The sequence below is a fragment of the Gopherus flavomarginatus genome, chromosome 2, assembly GCF_025201925.1.
Source record: "Gopherus flavomarginatus isolate rGopFla2 chromosome 2, rGopFla2.mat.asm, whole genome shotgun sequence".
In the NCBI taxonomy this organism is placed as follows: Eukaryota; Metazoa; Chordata; order Testudines; family Testudinidae; genus Gopherus; species Gopherus flavomarginatus.
Genome location: NC_066618.1, coordinates 114,004,216 through 114,027,048, shown reverse-complemented (window position 1 = coordinate 114,027,048; position 22,833 = coordinate 114,004,216). Strand labels below are relative to the sequence as shown.

The 22,833-nt window shown below is 42.5% G+C and overlaps 1 protein-coding gene across 2 annotated transcripts in view; it reads left to right on the top strand.

Moving 5' to 3' along the window:
• Nucleotides 1–22,833, top strand: part of EPB41L4B (erythrocyte membrane protein band 4.1 like 4B) — a 279,948-nt gene that overhangs the window by 173,309 nt on the left and 83,806 nt on the right. For both annotated transcript variants that reach the window (XM_050937694.1, XM_050937692.1), the window contains exon 18: nucleotides 10,166–10,291. In XM_050937694.1, the coding sequence (XP_050793651.1) occupies nucleotides 10,166–10,291 (126 nt within the window). The remainder of the gene's footprint in view (nucleotides 1–10,165; nucleotides 10,292–22,833) is intronic.

Here is a 22,833-nt window from a genome sequence, read left to right as displayed (position 1 = left end):
AGTCCAGTGGTGAGTCTTGGGTGCTCCTGGTCATCTTCAGCGCCAATGAACTTTCCCCAGCAAACCGCTCTGGTGCCCTCTTCTGCCGCTCTCTGCAAAGCCACACAGAGCGACCACCTCCCCACTTAACTAGCTACAACCTCCCTCCTTGCTCCCAATGCAGAGTCACAAACCCCAGTGCTCACAGCCCCATGCAGCTCTGGGCAGCCATGATACTGGGTCCAGCTCTGGCCTGTCCTTCTCGGGCAATTCCTCCCCGGCACAGGGATCCTCCTGACTCCTGCCCTGGAGTGTCCCCGATTGGCTGCCCTGGCCTTCTCAGGCTTCAGGCAGGTTCTCTGCTGTTTTACTTTGAGAGGGCCTGGGGACTGCAGCCGTTCTCTCCACCAGAGCTCCAGAGCCACACTCCCGAGTTTCCCTCCTTTCTTTTACTGCTCCCTCTCCCTACTAGGAACAAGTTTTAAAGGGGCCATGCTCTCTAAACCCCAAAGGGGTTAAATGTCATAAACTAAGCAAATATGGTTCCTAGAGAACACAAAGAACCTATCTTTATTGACAGCACTTCATACACTAGAACCTTACTACTTACACTAAGTAGTACCTTACACTATGAGGTAGCAGAGTATCTCCTTTTCTTTTAATTAGGCTATTCAGGAAGTAAAGCACCAGTCAATGTGACTGAGGGGGCACAACTGGTCCTTGTGTCTATACCACTGAATGAGTCCAGGATAGCATGGCAACCTTAACACTGAATATCTGCTTTACATGAGACCTATATTATTATTTTTATGTAGATTTTTGTATTTATTTTTTTAAATTATAGACGGGTGAAATCTTATCTTACTGGTCTTGAGATTCCCCTGGGACCTCTTCCATTCGGTTCCCCAAGAACTCAGTTCAACTCAAGTCATGTTACTCAGGTTCCTTTATTTGGCATGCAGGAATGCTACACTGAGGTTGTTCAGACTCTCATGTATGGGGTGAGTATAGGGCATACCACACATCCCAAGTTACCCAGCAAACCTCTTCTTTTATATACATTTTTACAATATCTTGCCTTTACTATACGTTGCATCACATGTTTTGGGATGTGTGTGGTCACATTCTAGGAACCAATACATGTACAGCACACACTGTCTGTCCACGATTTACTCTTCACCTCATCTTATGTTCCAGGCTTATTTTATTCATTGTTATTTTTTCCATTTTAAATGGTTCCCTGGGTGTTCCCCCTTATCTTATCTAGTACAGATGGTCTGTTTCCAGCCTGCGAATCCATTTACCTCCCTAATCCTATCTCCCAAGAAATGAGGCCTCACTCATGTCCAATTATTTATGTCAAGTCCAGTCAACAGTTGGGTACATCTACACTGCGATAAAAGATCTGAAGCTGGCTCAGATAAGCTGACTTGGGCTCGTGGGGCTTGGTCTGCAGGACTGTAAAATTACGGTGTAGATGTTTGGGTTTGGGCTTGGGCTGGAGCCTGAGCTCTGAAACCCGGTGGGGGGAAGGTCCCAGATCCTGAATGTCTATACTGCAATTTCATGGCCCTGCAGCCAAAGCACTGTGAGACCAAGTCAGCTGACCCAAGCCAGTAGCAGCGGTTCCGTGGTTCTTTTATCACAGTATAGATGTACCCATTGACATCAACGGCAAAACAACCATTGACTTCATTGCAACTGGAATTTCACGAATATGAAAAGAGGAAAAGCAATGGAAAAGTATTCCAATAACAACAAAATGCTGATTGTTCCATTAGTCTCCTTCCCTTGTGTTTGCTACTGGGCATCATTGTTTTAATTAAGTACATTAGGCTTGAACGATGCTTAGAGAAGAATGGAAGTCTACTGACCTTTCGTTTCCTTTGGTGCATCCTGAAAGAACCATTATAAATTGAAACATGCCTGAGAGCATTATAATCTGAAGTTACTATCTGAGAGGATACCTTATTACAATAATATGTATCCATTTGCAGCATGGAGGTACAAGGAAGCAATTCTTTGATACCATATTTCATGTATATAATATTTTTTGCTAAACAACTGCTGAGTTCAGGAGTTGTTAGTATGGAAGGTACGGTTTTGTAGCAAAGATCTGTCATCACTCCTGCAGATTGATGGACAACTTGTACGTTTCTGAACCTATTTTGAAGTCAGTGGTTATGGGTTGGATTGTACTATTAGCTGACCTAAATAAAGGGGTAGTGTGCAGCTGTACGTCCCAAGGGCAGACCAGCCAGAGTTCCCCCTTGTTCCAACTACTTCTATAACAGTAGCAGATGACTTCTTCCTTTGCCCCTGGTCAGTTTTGCTGAAGAGTATGTTGGGAATGAGTGAGGCGAGGTGTGCAGAACCAAGACTCTACCCATTCCTCACTTCTGCCTATCTGCACAGAGAGGGATTAGTGGCCCCACAGTGTATGTCTACACTGCAGTAAAAGACCATTGGCATGGGGGCAGCTGGCCCAGATCGGCTGACAGGGGGGTTCAGGTTGTGGACTGTAAAAATTGCAGTGCAGATGTTCGGACTCAGGCTGGAGCCTAGGCTCTGAGTCCCTGTGAGGGATATCAAAATTAATAGAATCACACAAGATTAGGGTTGGAAGGGACCTTAGAAGGTCATCTAGTCCAATGCCCTGCTCAAAGCAGGACCAATCCCCAGACAGATTTTTACCCCAGTTCCCTAAATGGCCCCCTCAAGGATTGAACTCACAACCCTGGGTTTAGCAAGCCAATGCTCCTGTCTGTGCCTGCTAGAGCCTGAGTCTGCTGACCCAGGCTTTGAGACTCAGTGCCAAAGGTTTTTCATTGCAGTGTAGACATACCCAGGAGAGGCTGCTCTCCCACTCTTGTTTTGACCCACAATGCAGGTAGCTTGCACAGGGACAGAAGAGCAGGCCACAATCCTGTCTTTGTAAGGATTACATTGGAGAATGCATACACAGCTACTGGCAACTGAATTGCGAAGAGTGGTAATATGTTGAATTTAAAAAAAAGCCAGTTGGGTCTTTAAGTATCATTTCCCCTTGTTTGTACAGTGAAATACAATGGGTAAATCTAATGTGACTGAAATCATAATGTCATCTAATTAGTTTGAAGCCCTAAAACAAAGATTGGTTTTAACATGCCTTTTAGAACTGTCATTGTATTACAGTCTGCTGCTTGCATTCCCTTTAGAGAACAGTATGTATGTGAGTAAACTTCCGGATGATAGCAGCATTTAAAACATCTTCAGGCAATGAAAATCTGCTTAATGAGACAATTGGCTGATCAGGGATTTGCATTTTCCTCATTAATTTTGTCTGTCCAGATTACCTAAATGGTATCTCCACTTAGGTGTGTCAGTTGGAAGCTCAGCAAAACCATGTCAGTGAGTGCTTCAGTTGGATTTTTTTTGGTAGTGGTTGTTAGAATTCCTGTGTCCTGTATTACATTTGTGTTTGCAGTTAAATAGATAACTACAGTTCAGTATGTTGCTCCAGCTAGAAGCAGTATTTTTGTTTTCAGGTATTTTTTCATAGGATAAAAGCCAAAGGGACAAAGTAAAATGAGCAAGTATTTTTCTATTAACAATTTTAGATATGGCTCAGAAAACAGAGATGCAAGACTGATTAACATTCATGTCAAATACAATAAATCAATCAATAAACAAACCAGGGTGGATTAAATTATGAGATTCAGTCAGTTGTTCAAAAGCGTAGCTGGAAGCCACAGTACCTTAGGTTCACAAGGCAACTGCACCACCAATATTATGCCATTTCAATGGATTTCAGCAGTCTTTCTGGGTGCTCACAAAATAGTTGCATAAAGCAATATAATCACAAGGTTGAGTTGTTCTGCTCCTAGAAAGTTTCTCCAGATTCTTGACATCCCATGTTGTATGTAACTGGTTTTGGGTTGATGAAGTGAGCAAGCAAGGTTTTGGTGGTCACAAACTGGAGGGGGCATAGGTCCCGGTGAAATAAACAAGCAACAAGACTTCTGAGGCTAAGGGCTAGGTAGTTTCAGTGCTATATAAAATGCCCTGCTGCATCTCAGAATACACTTGCCAAAGGTGAACTAAGGACATATACTGGGCCTGATTCACTACTGCCTTGTACCACGTAAATTTTGTACATATGGATGAAGGCAATATAAAGTTGGTGTGAATGATACTGCCAAGAATGACCTTGAGTGGATCACTGCAGACTATGTGGCTCTGGGAAGAAGGATAAAGGAGTTGGAGGTGCAAGTGGTGGTATCTTCCATCCTCCCTGTGGAAGGAAAAGACGCAGGTAGAGACCGTTGAATTGTGGAAATCAACAAATGCTACACTGGTGGTGTCAGAGCGAAGGCTTTGGACTCTTGACCATGGGATGGTATTCCAAGGAGGAGGAGTGCTAGGCAGACATGGGCTCCATCTAATGAAGAGAGGGAAGAGCATCTTCGCAAGCACACTAGCTAACCTAGTGAAGAGGGCTTTAAACTAGGTTCACTGGGGGAAGGAGACAAAAGCCCTGAGGTAAGTGGGGAAATAGAATACCAGGAGGAAGCATGAGCAGAAGAGGAGAGGACTCCTGCCTCAGACTGAGAAAGCAGGACAATCAGCAAGTTATCTTAAGTGCCTATACACAAATGCAAGAAGCCTGGGAAACAAGCAGGGAGAACTGGAAGTCCTGGCACAGTCAAGGAATTATGATGTGATTGAAATAACAGAGACTTGGTGGGATAACTCACATGACTGGAGTACTGTCATGAATGGATATAAACTATTCAGGAAGGACAGGCAGGGCAGAAAATGTGGGGGAGTTGCATTGTATGTAAGAGAGCAGTATGACTGCTCAGAGCTCCGGTATGAAATTGCAAAAAAACCTGAGAGTTTCTGGATTAACTTTAGAAGTCTGAGCAACAAGGGTGATGTCATGGTGGGAGTCTGCTAAAGCCCACCAGACCAGGGGGATGAGGTAGATGAGGCTTTCTTCTGGCAACTAACAGAAGTTACTAGATCAGAGCTCTTGGTGCTCATGGAGGACTTCAATCACCCCAATATCTGCTTGGAGAGCAATACAGCGGTGCACAGACAATCCAGGAAGTTTTTGGAAAGTGTAGGGGACAATTTTCTGGTGCAAGTGATAGAAGAACCAGCTAGGGGCAGAGATCTTCTTGACCTGCTGCTCATAAACAGGGAAGAATTAGTAGGGGAAGCAAAAGTGGATGGGAACCTGGGAGGCAGTGACCATGAGATGGTCAAGTTCAGGATCCTGACACAAGGAAGAAAGGAGAACAGCGAAATATGGACCCTGGACTTCAGAAAAGCAGACTTTGACTCCCTCAGGGAACTGATGGGCAGGATCCCCTGGGAGAATAGCATGAGAGGCAAAAGAATCCAGGAGAGCTGGCTGTATTTTAAAGAATCCTTATTGAGGTTGCAGGAACAAACCATCCCTATGTGTAGAAAGAACAGTAAATATGGCAGGCAACCAGCTTGGCTTAACCGTGAAATCTTTGCTGATCTTAAACACACATAAGAAGCTTACAAGAAGTGGAAGACTGGACAAATGACCAGGGAGGAGTATAAAAATATTGCTCAGGTTTGCAGGAGTGAAATCAGGAAGGCCAAATCACACTTGGAGTTGCAGCTAGCAAGGGATGTGAAGAGTGACAGGAAGGATTTCTAAGGTATGTTAGCAACAAGAAGGTCAGGGAAAGTGTGGGCCCCTTACTGAATGAGGGAGGCAACCTAGTGACAGAGGATGTGGAAAAAGCTAATGTGCTCAATGCTTTTTTTGCTTCTGTCGTCACAAACAAGGTCAGCTCCCAGACTGCTGCACTGGGCAGCACAGTATGGGGAGGAGGTGACCAGCCCTCTGTGGAGAAAGAAGTGGTTCAGGACTATTTAGAAAAGCTGGACAAGCACAAGTCCATGGGGCCGGATGCACTGCATCCGAGGGTGCTGAAGGAGTTGGTAGATGTGATTGCAGAGCCATTGGACATGATCTTTGAAAATTCATGGCGAACGGGGAAGGTCCTGGATGACTGGAAAAAGGCTACTGTAATGCCCATCTTTAAAAAAGGGGAAGGAGGAGGATCTGGGAAATACAGGCCAGTCAGCCTCACCTTAGTCCCTGGAAAAATCACAGAGCAAGTCCTCAAGGAATCAGTTTTGAAGCACTTCTAGGAGAGAAAAGTGATCAGGAACAGGCAGCATGGGTTCACCAAGGGCAGGTCATGCCTGACTAACCTAGTTGCCTTCTACAAAGAGATAACTGGCTCTGTGGATGAGGGGAAAGCAGTGGATGTGTTGTTTCTAGACTTTAGCAATGCTTTTGATATGGTCTCCCACAGTATTCTTGCCAGCAAGTTAAAGTAGTATGAGCTGGGTGAATGTACTATAAGGTGGTTAGAAAGCCGGCTAGATCGTCAGGCTCAACGATTAGTGATCAATGGCTCCATGTCTAGTTGGCAGCCGGTATCAAGTAGAGTGACCCAAGCATCGGTCCTGGGGCCAGTTTTGTTCAATATCTTCATTAATTATTTGGAGGATAGTGTGGACTGCACCCTCAGCAAGTTTGCAGATACACTTAACTGGGAGGAGTGGTAGATAACACTGGAAGGTAGGGATAGGATACAGAGGGACCTAGAAAAATTAGAGGATTGAGCCAAAAGAAATCTGATGAGGTTCAACAAGGACAAGTCCTGCACTTAGGATGGAAGAATCCCATGCACTGCTACAGACTAGGGACCAAGTGGCTAGGCAGCAGTTCTGCAGAAAAGGACCTAGGAGTTACAGTGGATGAGAAGCTGGATGTGAGTCAACAGTGTGCCCTTTTTGCCAAGAAGGCTAATGGCATTTTGGGCTGTATAAGTAGGAGCATTGCCAACAGATTGAGAGACATGATCATTCCCCTCTATTCAACATTGGTGAGGCATCATCTGAAGTACTGTGTCCGGTTTTGGGGCCCACACTACAAGAAGGATGTGGAAAAATTGGAAAGAATCCAGCAGAGGGCAACAAAAATGATTAGGGGGCTGGAGCATACGATTTATGAGGAGAGGCTGAGGGAACTGGGATTATTTAGTCTGCAGAAGAGGGGGGATTTGATAGCTGCTTTCAACTACCTGAAAGGGGGTTCCAGAGAGGATGGTTCTAAACTGTTCTCAGTAGTGGCAGATGACAGAACAAGGAGTAATGGTCTCAAGTTGCAATGGGGGAAGTTTAAGTTGGATATTAGCAAAAAAACTTTTTCACTAGGAGGGTGGTGAAGCACTGGAATGGGTTACCTAGAGAGGTGGTGGAATCTCCTTCCTTCGAGGTTTTTAAGGTCAGGCTTGGCAAAGCCCTGGTTGGGATGATTTAGTTGGAGATTGATCCTGCTTTGAGCAGGTGGTTGGACTAAATCAGGGGTCCCTGCGACCGCGGAGGCATCTAAATGCACCCATGTCCTAGCCAGCGGTGGATCATCTGCTGAAATGCCGCTGAATTTCTGCGGCATTTCGGCGGCGATGCCTCTTGGTGAAGCCACTTGCCACTAACAAGTGATGTCATCGAGAGGCATCGCCGCCGAAATGCCGCAGAAATTCGGCAGCATTTCGGCAGGTGCTCCACCGCTGCCACAGTCCTTCGTCTGGCAGATGCCAGACGAAAAGTTTGGGGACCACTGAAGCAGATGACCATCTGAGGTCCCTTCCAACCCAGATATTCTATGATTCTGTGAAAGACAATCAAATGAGGGTGGTAGCATTTCACGCTCAGTCTGCACAGGTGTAAATGACTATGCAGTGGTCAAAATAATGAAAAACTAGGGTCCCCACTCACATCTTGTTTTCAGAAAGATGAGGGGAACTCTGAGTGAACCCTTGCTATTCCATTGTCTGATTGATTTTTTCCTTAAAATGTGTAAATAATCATGGCCTGCTGATTTAAGGGCCTGTGTTTACAAGACTAGCCCCATCCCTGCTCAGTTGCTTTAAATTGAGTATTGCTTATATTAGGAGAGAGACTGGCTCCTTTTGATTTCTGCAAGGGAAATGTTTGCATATGGGAACTTCTGCTGGCTCTTGTTTGCTTTCTTCTAAAGTTTATTCCAGGCAAAAAAAAAAAATTTTTAGGTCACTTTTGAATAGGACATCAAATTATTCTTGTCAGTGGAACCTGTCCTGCTGTGGATTTCTTAGATCCAGAGCTGGAGAATTACCCTTCTTTGTGTAAAGAGGAGTTACCCTGTGGGTCCTGTCCTGTATGTCTATGCTGCAGTTAGACACCTGCGGCTGGCCCGTACCAGCTGAGTTTGGCTCACAGGGCCTGGGCTAAGAGGCTATGTAATTGCAGTGTGGATACTCTGGGTTGGGATGCAGCTCACGCTCTGGGACTCTCCCACTATCACATTCCAGGGCGCAATCCAGTGAGGGGTTGTGTCCCCATCTGCCCTGCAACCTTGGGTGCCTCACAATGCTTTGTTGCTGCAGCACCCAAACAACATGCAGGTCACACATAGCTCCAGTCTGCCAGCACACTCTGGCTTCTACCAGACTCAGTTGCCACTTTCAGGGTGACTCCCCATCACATGCCCAGTCCCAGATTTCCCCTGAAACCATGTGTTCTGCGTTGTCCAGCCCTCTCCTGGACGGTCCAGATATTAGAGGGCTGTTGCCCCTGTAAGGGGTCAATGTATGACCAGTTGCTACTTTAATTGGAGTTACCAAACAGTTCAGTTTAAACACAACACTGGCTTAATTTTGATTTAAGAATAAAACAAGTTTATTTAACAACAAAGAGAGAGGTTTAAGGCATTAAAGTCACAAATGGTTACAAGAGAAATAAAAATAAAATGCTTTCTAGTGCTGAAACTTAACACACTAGACTTGGTTCAAGGTGAAATTCTTACCAAACGTTCCCAGCAACAGGGATGACCAAATTCTTGGGTCAGAACGTCCAAAAGTCTGGTGTCTTTGGGTATTTTCTCTCTCAGCTGAGAAGACAGAGTCCAATTATAGTCCAATCAACCTTTTAAATGCGTTTCCCGGTAGCTTACTCCTAGATAAAGTTCTTTCCAGCTGTGAGGATGGAGGCAAGCAGTCTTGTGGGAGAAAAGCTTTCATGTTGTTGTTAAAATTCAAATCGATCCGTTCCTGCCCAACACCTTTGCTGCCAAAGACTGGCCACTTGAGCAGTGATTGCCAATCAACTTTAACCACCTGGCTAGAGGCATCAGCTTGTTCTTTGTCTTTAAGAAACAAGTTTACCTCTTCCCCCGACTTGTCTGGCAAACACATTTCAAGAATAATTTCAGTTTATGTTCATACCTTTACATATAAAGTTGCTACATACATTTCACCAGGACTGACCAGCGAGTTATTAGTTTTCACATGATACTTCACAAGGCATATTTTATACAAAGATTATTACAATGGTGTGTAGGGTGTGTGAAAACATGGTTGCATTCGGTCACCCTTACATTGCAGGGGTCCAGGAGCTTGGGCTCTAGCCCAAGCACAAAGTCTATACCACAATTAAACAGCCGCTGAGCCCATGTCAGCTGACATGGACTAGTCACAGGTTTTTAATTGCCATGTAGGCATACCCTCAGAACCAATGGAAATAGGAATTAGTGTGTGTGTTAAGCTTACTGGATTTTTCTGCTCTTTCTGACAGAACAATTCAGAGGGTTCAGAAATCAAAAACCGAGAGCCTTGTTCTCAGTTATACTAAGGTCCCTGTATGCCATTTTGGCAGCGTAAAGGGATCTTATAGTGGATGTAAATTACATTTTACGTTCACTTTCAGGCCCCTTTACACCATCAGAGTGACATAAAGGAGCTTGAGTATATCCGAGCATTGAGCCTCTGTTCCTTTCTCCCACAACCCAATTTCCCTTTCTGTGGAATATTTTGCTTTTTCAACATAATTTTAGGTTTGGAAATGATCTTGGGAACAACCCACTCCAGGTCCTGACTCTTTCTCCATATTTCTTATCACACTTCCCCCAGTGGCCTTTATTATCTTGGTAATAGATTAAAGTTAAGTCTTTTGAATAATCTGTCAGGCATTTCTATCAGAGTATGAACTTGAAAACTTTCCTAAATGGTGTTAAAACTGGTTGTTCAAAGTAAAATTTGACCTGATCATTGTGATAAATGGTATAATCTTTCTCTAATGTATGTTACCATGTTATCTTTTATGTAAACAGGGTGAAGACAAGAAAGTTTCTGAAAAAAGTCTTCATCCCCCAGTGTCACCTTCCTCCGTACCCGATCATATGAAATGTAACATCCTTAAAGCTCAAGTAGAAGCTGCTTTTAGGGTGGGTGCCCAGGTGAGTACACCTTTTAATTTACCCTCTATATTTCCCCTTTCTAATGCTATTCAGGACATAATGTTTCATGTGAAATCACTCCATATTTTCCAAAGTCTGGCCATTTCCTTAGGAAGTGGTGTCTCATCTCCCTTGGGTATCCAAAATGACATAAATTGCTCTAGATCTTTCCATAGGCCATCAGAACATCTAGCTACTCACTGTGAATTCAGGGTGGTCTACAGAGTTCATTATTTCTGAACCATCTGCTGTTCATCAGTACTTTTTTGGCTACAGCTGAATCTGGAGCTTTCACGCCTAATAACGTTTCATTGCCAAAAGGCTGGAAACAAAACAGGAGTTGAGCAGGTGAAGTGTGGCTTGGTTGTTTCACTTTCCTTCATCCTTTCAAACCTTAAAGCCTATAGTTTTTTCTGTTCATAGAGCAGTTCATTTTTTATTTTTATTTTTGATTAAGTATTGTATTTTAGTCCTCACCCTGGATAGAAACTGATTTATCGATGGTGAATGTCATATTTGGATGCCTAAATATTGATTCCAGATATTCTTTGGAGGCACAGGTGTGACAATGTTAGCCTATGTACTTTTGAGCTCATTTGTTTTTCCAGTCATCCATTTAAAACATTCACATTCCATTAACTTATTTCAAAATCAGAGTTTTCATGGACAGATCCATATTCACAATCAATGAATTGTGTTACATAAATACCAGCGTGTGTCCATGTGACACAACTGTTTTCAGCTGTGTAACAAATAGATGGCATGAGTGTAATGATATTATTTCTTCTATTGAAGGTAACTTTCTTGAAACCTAGACTATTCCTATATAATTATTTTGGAATGTAGTTCATGAAATAAGGATAATGTCATCTTCCATAACAAGAAAGAAAGAAAAGAAATACGAGGGAGAGAGGGTTATTGAATCCTGTCATTATTTCTGTTACTGTGTGTGTGTGTGTGTGTGTATGTGTGTGTGTATGTGTGTATGTGAGAGAGAGAGAGATCTCCCCTTGGATACACACTATTTTACTACTTCCATTACTTTGTTTCTTCCATGGTGACAGGTTTCAGAGTGGTAGCCGTGTTAGTCTGTTTCAGCAAAATCAACAAGGAGTCCTTGTGGCACCTTAGAGACTAAAATGTATTTGGGCATAAGCTTTCATGGGCTATAACCCACTTCATCAGATGCATGGAGTGGAAAATAGGCAGCACACGAAAAAATGGGAGTTGCCTTACCAAGTGGGGGGGTCAGTACTGCTAAAGCCAATTTGATGGTGTCAAGTTCTCAAATTAATTCCAGTTCTGCAGTTTCTTGTTGAAGTCTTTTTTTGAAGTTTTTATGTTGAAGAATGGCCACTTTTAAAATCAGTTATTGAATGTGCAGGGAGATTGAAGTGTTCTCCTACTGGTTTTTGAATGTTACAATTCTTGATGTCTGATTTGTGTGCATTTATTCTTTTGTGCAGAGACTGTCTCCAAAATATCTGGGAGTGCTGGGAGTGTAGGGCTTGACAATCTTGCTGTCAGGATGCCAATGCCTCAGATGATGGGGCGTCCAGGATTCCCAGGTTAACGAATCTTGAGTAGCAGATAGAATACCCTAGTCGGGGTTCTAGAGGTGTGTCTGTATAGATTTGTTCCTGTGCTGCTTCAGGGAGTTTCTTGAGCAGATGGTGCAGTTTCTTTTGGTACCCCTCAATGGGTACCCGCAACTACACACCACACAACAGAAACAGTAACCCAGGAACCAATTCCTGCAACAAATTGCGTTGCCAACTCTGTCTGCATAACTTTTGAAGGGACAACATCACAGGACCTACCCACATCAGCCACACCATCAAGGGTTCATTCACCTGCACATCTACTAATGTGATATACGATCAACCATCATGTGCCAGCAATGCCCCACTGTGATGTACATTGGCCAAACCAGACAGACTCTACACAGAAGAATAAATGGACACAAATCGGACATCAGGAATTGTAACATTCAAAAACCAGTAGGAGAGCACTTCAATCTCCTTGGACACTCAGTAACAGACTTAAAAGTGGCCATTCTTCAACAACAACAACAACAAAAAACTTCAAAAACAGACTTCAATGAGAAACTGCAGAACTAGAATTAATTTGCAAACTTGACACCATCAAATTAGGCCTGAATAAAGACTGGGAGGGGCTGGGTCACTACAAAAAATAATTTTCCCTCTGTTGATACTCACACCTTCTTGTCAACTGTTGGGACTGGGCCACATCCATAATGATTGAATTGGCCTCATTAGTACTACAAAAAAGGAATTTTCCTTCTATTGATATTCACCCCTTGTTGTCAACTGTTGGAAATGGGTCACATCCACCCTAACTGAATTGGCATTGTTAGCACTGACCCCCACTTGGTAAGGCAACTCCCATCTTTTCATGTGCTGTATATTTCTACCTGCCTACTTTATTTTCCACTCCATGCATCTGATGAAGTGGGTTATAGCCCACGAAAGTTTATGCCCAAATAAATATGTTAGTTTCTAAGGTGCCATAAAGACTCCTTGTTGTTGTTTTTTCTTCTGATACTACATGTCAGGTCAACTTGCCCTCCAAAGAATTTTCTTGTAACAACCATCTTTGTACATTTCTCATTGTTGTTCCCTGGCACAGTTTTCATCTGACAGTTAAATTGCAATTCCTATAGTTAAAACCATGGAAGTTTAAGACACCTAAACCTTGGTTATCCAGTCTGCTAGAGATTTCTAGAACAGGCAGTGTAAATTTGATGTGTTTTTGAAAAACAGTTCGGTCTTCTCTGAATCTGATGTTATGCCAACTGTTATATTACAGTATGTTTCCTGTTTGAACGTCTCAATTCTTGCCCCTCTTTTTCATACATACACCATGCCTTTGGGTCTATTTCTCAGGGATGTTGCTGGACACATGTATTTGTGTTATCTCCAAGTATGCTTACAGTTATGTTCAACTGTGCAGTTATATGCATGTTAATACTGTGTGCTGACATATTCACAGTAAAGACTTTTTCATAATTTTGATTGTTGGTAGCTACACAGACCATTTGTGAAAAAAGTTTCTTCCATCTATCCTGTTCTGCTCCCCCACCCACTCCCGAGAGGCTTTCCAAATTACGTCATCCTGAGTTGCTTTAACATATATGTAACGTTACATTCTTTTACTGTAGTTACGTTGTAAGCGGGTATCAAAGAACAAAGTACGTCTGCTAGTCTTTTCTTAATGTAGACACATTTCCCCAAACAACTTTAGCACTCACTGTGGATTAAATATTAATCTGTGTTCCAAGTCTCATGAGAGGAGATCATATGAAATTCCAAAGAGAGGGGGAAGTAGCATGAGTTGCTAAGACTATTGACATAGTGCAGTTTGAAAGTCATGTAGCAACAGTTGCCTAAGAAGGATAGTCCAGTGATTAGGATGTTGCCTTTGTCTGAGGAAACCCAAGTTCAGTTTTGTGCTCTGCCAGAATTCCCCATGTGACTTTGGAGACGTGTGTCATAAGAACATAGGAATGACTCTACTGGGTCAGACCAAAGGTCCATCCAGCCCAGTATCCTGTCTACCGACAGTGACCAATGCCAGGTGCCCCAGAGGGACTGAACCTAACAGGTAATGATCAAGTGATCTCTCTCTTGCCATCCATCTCCACCCTCTGACAAACAGGCTAGGGACACCATTCCTTACCCATCCTGGCGAATAGCCATTCATGGACTTAACCTCCATGAATTTATCTAGTTCTCTTTTAAACCCTGCTATAATCCTAGCCTTCACAACCTCCTCAGGCAAGGAGTTCTACAGATTGACCATGCGCTGTGTGAAGAACTTCCTTTTATTTGTTTTAAACCTGCTATCCATTAATTTCATTTGGTGGCCTTCGTTCTTATATTATGGGAACAAGTAAATAAGTTTTCCTTATTCGTTTTCTCCACATCACTCGTGATTGTATATACCTCTATCATATCCTCTTCTCTTTTCCAAGGTGAAAAGTCCTACCTTTTTAATCTCTCCTCATATGGGACCTGTTGCAAACCCCTAATCATTGTAGTTGCCCTCTCTGAATCTTTTCTAATGCCAATATATCTTTTTTTAAGATGAGGAGACCACATCTGTATGCAGTATTCAACATGTGGGCCATGGATTTATATAAGGGCAATAAAATATTCTCCGTCTTATTCTCTATCCCTTTTTTAGTGATTCCTAACATCTTGTTTCCTTTTTTGACTGCTGCTGCACACTGCATGGACATCTTCAGAGAACTATCCATGATGACTCCAAGATCTCGTTCCTGACTACTTGTAGCTAAATTAGCCCCCATCATATTATATTTATAGTTAAGGTTATTTTTTCCAGTCTGCATTATTTTACATTTATGCACATTAAATTTCATTTGCCATTTTGTTTCCCAATCACTTAGTTTTGTGCGATCTTTTTGAAGTTCTTCACAGTCTGATTTGGTCTTAACTATCTTGAGCAGTTTAGTATTGTCTACAAACTTTGCCACCTCACTGTTTACCCCTTTCTCCAGATCATTTATGAATAAGTTGAATAGGATTGGTCCTTGGGGAACACCACTAGTTACCCCTCTCGATTCTGAAAATTTACCATTTATTCCTACCATTTGTTCCCTGACTTTTAACCAGTTCTCAATCCATGAAAGGATTTTCCCTCTTATCCCATGACAACTTAATTTACGTGAGAGCCTTTGGTGAGGGACCTTGTAAAAGGCTTTCTGGAAATCTAAGTACACTATGTCCACTGGATCCCCATTGTCCACATGTTTGTTGACCCCTTCAAAGAACTCTAATAGATTAGTAAGACATGATTTCCCTTTACAGAAACCATGTTAACTTTTGCCCAAAAGTTTGTGGTGTTCTATGTGTCTGACAATTTTATTCTTTATTGTTGTTTCAACTATACATTAGACTTACCAGTCTATAATTGCCAGGATCATCTCTAGAGCCCTTTTTAAATATTGGCGTTACATTAGCTATCTTCCAGTCATTGGGTACAGAAGCTGATTTAAAGGACAGGTTACAAACCATTGTTAATAGTTCTGCAATTTCTTCCATCTCTCCTGATATGGACGGCTGTGGGAAGTGGCGTGGGCTGAGGGATGTGCTGGCCGCCCTTCCAACAGCCCCCATTGGCCTGTAGTAGCGAACTGCAGCCAGTGGGAGCCGCGAGTGGCCGAACTTGCAGATGTGGCAGGTAAAAAAACTGGCCCGGACCACCAGGGGCTTTCCCTGAACAAGTGGCAGACAGGCTTTGAGAAGCACTGCTGTAAAGGACAAGACAAATTTACAGCACTTTACAGAGATTTCAAGCAAGAGCAGCCTGTCTTTGTCATCTACAACATCTGCCTCTTCTCTCTGTTTACTATGTAACATCACATGCCTGTGCGAAGTTCTTATTCTAGAAGCAGAAGGAACAGAGTTGGTCTCTCTCACTCTCATACACACACGTGCACTCGTTATCTAAAGTGAAATGTTTTTAAAAGTCTGAGATTGACACCTATCAGAGGTTGGTTTTAAAAAGTCCTAAAAGATCCTTTACCTTTCTGAGCTCCCCATCAATATACTGTACTGTAGGAGATTTTGCTGGACATCTGCATTGTCCAGTTAGTAACATAAGCATCGGCGAAACAGTGGTACTAATGGGACATTGCTGGAACTTTCCACTCATCTAAAGTAACTATTTAATTGTTGTTTGTAATATTTGTAATAAATTTCCCATTTGAAAAGCAAGGAATATTTCAAATACCAGACACTAGTTCCATCAGGAAATGACACCTTCATAAAGGTACCCACTGTAGTCAGTAGAACAGGAAGCTCTTCATTAGTAGTTCCTGACAATGGGGCGAGGGGGAGCAGATGCAAGAGAGGAAAGGTGGAGGGAAGAGAGTTTGGAGATGGAAATGATTTTTTTATTCATTTGGATCAGTATATTCATGGCAACTAGATACCATGGGGACAGGTGCCTTAGAAACACTGAAATACATAATTCCAATCTCTGCAATTTCAAACATAAGTAGTGAGGGGGAATTATACAATACAGTTTGAAATAGGAGCTGAAAGGGGAGATTTGCACTCAATTTCCATTCTGGAGTCATGCAGAAGAGCTGTTTATTTCTTTCCTATATGATATTTTTTTATCCTTCCTCAAAGCTGTGACGCTGAATTGGAAATCTAAAACTCATCCGTTTATGGTAGAGATTACTCACAGCTCTGCATAAATGTTCTGGAGCAGCAAGAAACTAACATGAATGAGTGTGTTTATTCTGTGAAGAGGGAAATATTTCCATGCAGAAATGTTAGTTTGAGAATCAAGCTGCAATGTATGGTGGAGTATGTCTGAGTGTGTGCAGACGCAGCCTTAACTGGTGAAAAATATGATGAACCCACACAAATTGTGGAAATTTAGGCTGTGGGTTCCACAGAACACTCAGTGCAGTGTCTGTATTGTGATAGTAAACCAGCACTCTTTCACAACACACCCTTCAAACTTCTTCATGGATGTCCAACACTTCATAACTGACGGACTGCAGATCACGTGCTCATTTAAGAAGGAGCCGTATAAAACCAGCAATGAAGAGCTGCATGAATACAAAAGACCAGCTTCCGGCAGCATTTAAAACCCTTACAGTTTACATGGCTCAGTGCTGAAATGGAGGGATTGATCAGAGGAGTTGTCAATATCACGAGTCACCAAGTCGTTCATGGCCCAGCTGATGGAGGATTCTGATTGCTATGCATACCCAGTTTGGCCCAAAGCAAATCCTGATTTTCTTTAGCGTTAAATACAGACTCCTGAGCAAACTTAGAATTACCTTAACTGGGTTTTTGTCTCTTGGCTGGAAAGGTATGTGGTGTTCTTATCCAGTGTGCCTTCCACAACAGATGCTTATTTTCTCCATTAGTTTTCACTTCACCTCCTCTTCCCCCCTGGGCAGTCCCTACTCCTTGGGGCCCATAAGTCCATGAAATTACAACAAGAGTGAATCTGATGTCTTATCTCTAACCTGGAAGAATATATTCAGATCATATGGCAGAGACTTCATTGGGGGTTGCACATGATGCTAGAATTTGGTACAAAGAGAGTATTAAAACTTGTTCACGAGTTTATATCTATGCAATATTTTTAGACTACTGGAGATTACCTTATTCTTTTTTCTCTCCCCCTTGCCTCTAAAAAAACCTTACATACCAATGATGTAGTTTTGCTCTGAGATGTGTATTGCCAGTCTATGGGCTAGGACATAATCTTAATGTAAATAACTAAGAAGTGAAGTTGACCTGTGCTAACTAGCCTTGCCTAGAACTACTAGAACATATTGCACCATTAGAGGTGTAGCTCAGAATTCGTTTTGATCATATTTCATGCTACATTTTGTTCTGTTTGCTACAAATGCAAACGAAAATTGGATCCACACATTATTGAAGGTAGCAATGGAGTACAACTGAGGTGACACTCATCAGTGGCTTTCCTAGCTATATCTTTGTTGGCCCTTTGCCTTTTCATCATGTTGTCCTTTCAGGAGTAATTAAACTCAGTGGTTTGTAAAGACTCTTCAAAGTTGCAGTGCCCAAAGAAGTTGGTGTATGTGGTTTTCAAATTTTCCCCAAAGGCTGCCGCAAGGAAATATGTTGCATTACTATCAATATGATTTGGTTTTTAAGTGCTTTATTCACTTCTGGAAATCATTATAAGGTCACAGGAGAAAATGAGTTTGGTTCAGGAAAGATACTGGAGGATTTATACTCTTATGTGAAAAATAACAGGACTTGGATAAATATCTCTGGATGCCTGGAGGAGTTCCTGCCTTTTGCTAGATGTCTACTCAAATATTATGAAATGATGAAAATTTCAAGCATATCAATCTGTCCTCCATCATGGATTACATTTTATACCCAAGATTTGCTTGGAAATAATGCAAATTTGCTGGTATCTTCTTGGTCCTCCTTGTACATGTTGCACATCCCTGCATACTTTGACAGTCTCAATTTAAGAGAGCCAGAACTGGAGAATAACAGGTCCAGGCTGAAGTGCTGTGCCTTACGGGGTGTGTGTGTGTGTGTGTGTGTGTGTGTGTGTGTGTTAGAGAAAGAAGCTTGTATAGGCCTCTTTGCACAATGTCTTGCTAAAGCCATTGCTGTTAGTCACCCGCTTGGATGAGCAATACATTCACTCTCAAATTCCAAGCTAAGTAAAAAGAAGCAATTGTTGTGATACTCTCAACTCCTACTCCAATGAATGTGACATCACATCAGTTATAATTGTTCATAACAATGGAATTTAAATGGTTATAATTCAAATTGGCTTTATTCTGTCTGTCAAAGGAAACAGATTTGTTTAACTTTAAAAGTGAGTAGGCTGGAAATAAAGGGAGGCAGAGGTATAGAAAGATAGGGCTTCAGGGAATGTAGGATGGGGGAGCATCATTAGGTGGAATACAGTAACCATTATAAGGGAATCAGCAACTCTACTCAAAAAGGAATGACAAAAATGACGACAACTAAATGATACAAGTATTATTTTTTATTATTTGCCGTGCAATAGCACCTGGGAGCCCCAGTCATGGATCAGGATCCTATTGTACTAGGCAGTGTACAAACACAGAAGAAAAGATGATTCCTACCTCAAAGAGCTGACTGTGATACTATCCTGATAGCAAAGGAAGAGTCCTTCCTGCTAAAATACCAACAACACTTCCTGCTCCAGGATTTTCCTCGGAGGCTTCTTTTCCCAGTGACCTTACTGCTTAGCTTATGAAATAGAACGAGAGCATGGTTGGGTACGTTAGCAGGGAGTTGAAGAGTATCCATGTGCTTCAGAGTTCCTTGGTTTCATTTCAGACCGGTAGACGTGCAGGGGGAAGCAGGGCCATTGGGCCATTGAGCCATTGCTATTGCTGTCCTTCTGCTTGGAGGATTCCAGCAATCTGGAAAGGATGTTGCTCCCCCTCCCTTTTGCATAATCAGGAGCCTCCAAAAAAATCAGCTTTCAGAACCTTTTCTCCCCCAGTCAGCAGCCTGGCTGCCTTTGAATGGGATCAGGTGCTTCAGTCAACCTTTGGGCTGATTCATGAAGTCAGAAGGGGAAAACAAGATGTTCCTTATGTGGAACTGGCATAATGCTGACTATAATGCCTCTTGTGATAAAGAGGAGGCAGGAATAAGGTGATGTAAACACAAGGGGGATTCTTTGTTTAGGAAGCTGGGCACACGCATACATAAGTATAGCTGTTGTGAAGAGGGATATAGGCAGTCAGACCTAGTGGTCAGAGCAGTGGTGGTCAGACCTAGAGGTCAGAACAAGAGTCAGGAACTGGAGGTCAGAGATAGAGACAGAGTCGGGAGTCAAGCTGTGAGTCAGAGTCAGGAATTGAGCTGAGGGTCAGAGCCAGAGTCAGTAGCCAGGGGTGGCTGTAACAGCAGGATGTAATCTGGAACAAGGCAGGCAGGGAGAAACAGGACAGGAAGGCAGGAATCAGACAAGAAAGCAGGAGACAATATAGCAGCCAGCCAGGATTCACAACTTCCTGTGCCACCTTCTGGCTTAAAGAATGACTCTAGTTGCAAGTCTCCTCCAACTGGGACCATTGTGGGAAGTGCCTATGGTGAGCTAGGGTTCACCAGCCCAGACTCCTTGCTGGTATTCACGAGATGCCTGGTGTTGGCTTTTTGTATTAGGGCTGCCTGGGGACCCGCAGACCTGAGTTTGAGACCCATAATGCCTCACAGTAGCTCACTGGGTCGCTTGCTTGCCTGCACTGCAGTGTCACCCTGCAGGATCTCCTGTGCCTAAGTCCTAGTCTGAATTAGTCATAGAAAAGACTACTGACTACTGCGGTGAACTTTGTGTGCTCCTCTAGCCCATCTCCATCACAGTCACACAGCTTGTAGGTGGATCCTCAGCCCCGCACAATAGAGAGTCCATTCAGGGCTGTATTTGACGCCTCCGCAGGGGACAGTCTTCCCTTTAAAAGACAGTGGAAAAGGTCACCAACATAATGAAGAAAGTCAGGTTTATGCAGAATCCATCTGCTAGACAAGCCCTTCAGCTGCTGGGAGATATGGGCTCATTCCCAGAAAGCACTCTCAACTCCTCCTAAGAGCTTTCCTACATCAGTGGGACTCTTAAGCGAACATTAGATATCTGATTCCCACTCTCTCTCCACCCACAGGCTTTGTTTGAAGATCGTCCTTGTGCTTAGAGGAAAACCTAAAGAAGGACATGTCATAAATCCTGGTTCAGCAGCAATGGAAGCAGTGGGTGGTCAGCATCTCTAGAAATCAGAAGCCCAGAATTTGGTGAAATTTGGGCAGATCGCTTAAGCAACTGGAGTCTAAGTTTGGTGCTTCTTAAGCTCTGGACTTCTCCCTTCAGCATCCTTATTTTGGCTCTCAATAATAGTAGCTTTTCTTAGCAATTACTTATCTGTGGAGAGCATGCAAGCTAGTGCCTCTGTCCTGTCACTTCTTTTGTCTTATTTTTTCCCAATGATAAAGTAACTTGTTGCCCTGTTGGCAGTTTTATCCAAACCATTTTTCATTGAAATCAGACCATTAATTTCCTTTTTCTTTGCCCTGGGCCAGTCTCAGATAAGGAAAGAGCCTGGCATTCTATGGATGGCATTAGGATCCATAGTGTCAAAGAGCTTGAAGTACTGGCTGCAAGAAGGGCCAGGCTGTTTCCCTTTTGGTAATAATTAAATGGATCTGACTGTGTCCAAAGGAAGCATATGTACCAGATGGCCTGCCATATCCCACAGGCATTAAAGCTCATTTCTCTTACAGTGTGGCTGACTTCTGGATAACAAGAGAATCTGCCTCAGTAGAAAAAGTCTGCTGAGCCAGCCACATGTCGCTGCATTTCTACCTTCATACATCATTACTATATGGATGTCAGAGCCTCTAACAATTAAGGTTCCTGACTTTAGTAGCCCACAGGGACCTCTCTGACTAGTTGCTGAAATAAATTTCCTACCAGATATTGGGTAGTTCTAGACAAAACCCCTTTTTCAGATTATTGGGTATCTCTGAACAGAAAGATGAATCTTGGTCATAACATTTGTATTTTTTCAAGGAGCTCCAACAATCTGGACACTCCTATGGGAATTTTACCTTGTATTAGTTCTTGTTTCAAGTTATGAGTTAGATGCTTTCAGATGTGCAGAGGAAGTTGCTCACTGGTTAGTGAAGGTGGTTTGCCATGAAAAAGGAAACAAGGCCAAAAGCATTCTGTCAGCTGACTCGTTTAACTACCTGATCCTGCAAAAACAGGAGCAATCCAGTTTCCAGACTGCCAGAGCCCTTCTCAGTAATATAATTTACAGGTAGAATTCTTGCCGGGACTGTTCTTCTACAATACCCACTTTCAATATTTACTTTCTATCTCATAAAGCATAAAATAATAATGGAGAAGATGAAAATAATAATGAAAAAGCCCTCAATATGTAGAAAATAATGTTAGCAAATACTCCTTTTTCCTGACCTTCCATTAAGCTAGCTCCATGTTCCAGTGTAGATCCATGGTGGGGGAGATGGCGATGGCCTTGGGATTAAGGCTTCATCTGCACTTGGAGCTAGAGCTGTGATTCCTAGCTTGTGCAGGTATTCTTGTGCTAGCTCTCATCAAGCTAAACATAGTATTGTAGCCATGATAGCATGGGCAGCATGAGCAATGTCACAGACTGGCCGCCACAGGTGCATATGCAGAGGGTCTGGGGGGGGTGTTGAATTTGTGGCACTAGCTCAGGCCTCTTCTTACTGATGCCACCCTACTATTTTTAGCATATTAGCGCACTGAGAGCTAGTATGAGTATGTCTGCACAAGCTGCGAATCACACCCTTACTTCCAAGTGTAGGTCACAGGACTGGGGGAAACAGTTATTAGCCAGTAATATTCTGGATCCCTCCCATAGCCGGCTAAAGGCAACACTCATCTCATAATGCTGAAGTAGATGGAATTTTAATAATTTTGTTTGCTGTTATAATTGCTGACCTTTGTAATCTTCTTGTGCTCCATTCTCAGTAATAAAACTCTGTTTTCTATTATTATGTTCAAGTGCGTCTTAAAATTCAGGTCACTCCCCATTTTCAATTTGGTAATTTTAATATTGGAATAAAGTAAAAATTGTGATTTTTAAAGAGTCGGTTTGTCAAATAGTAAGGAACTAGCTAAATATCATTTAACAATGCACATGATAAAAATATCATATGGACAGAAGAGACTGTGTGTTAAGTCTCTGACAGCTGCATTCATATTTTCAACATTCAATAATACAGCAGTTTTATGTGAAGCATCAGCACCCACCATAAATATTGAAGAGTAAAGTACTAACTTCTGAAGCCCACTTACATTAACTGTGATTCAGTTTTTTTCCTCATTCCCTAAAGAAAAACATTTTAAGACTGAGCTCGATTGTGAATATATAGACTTTAAACACAACCTCACTACAGGTTGTTGTTTGAAAAAAAACCTAAACATTTGAAACTCATAAATTTAAGAATTCATTTTGCTTTGTC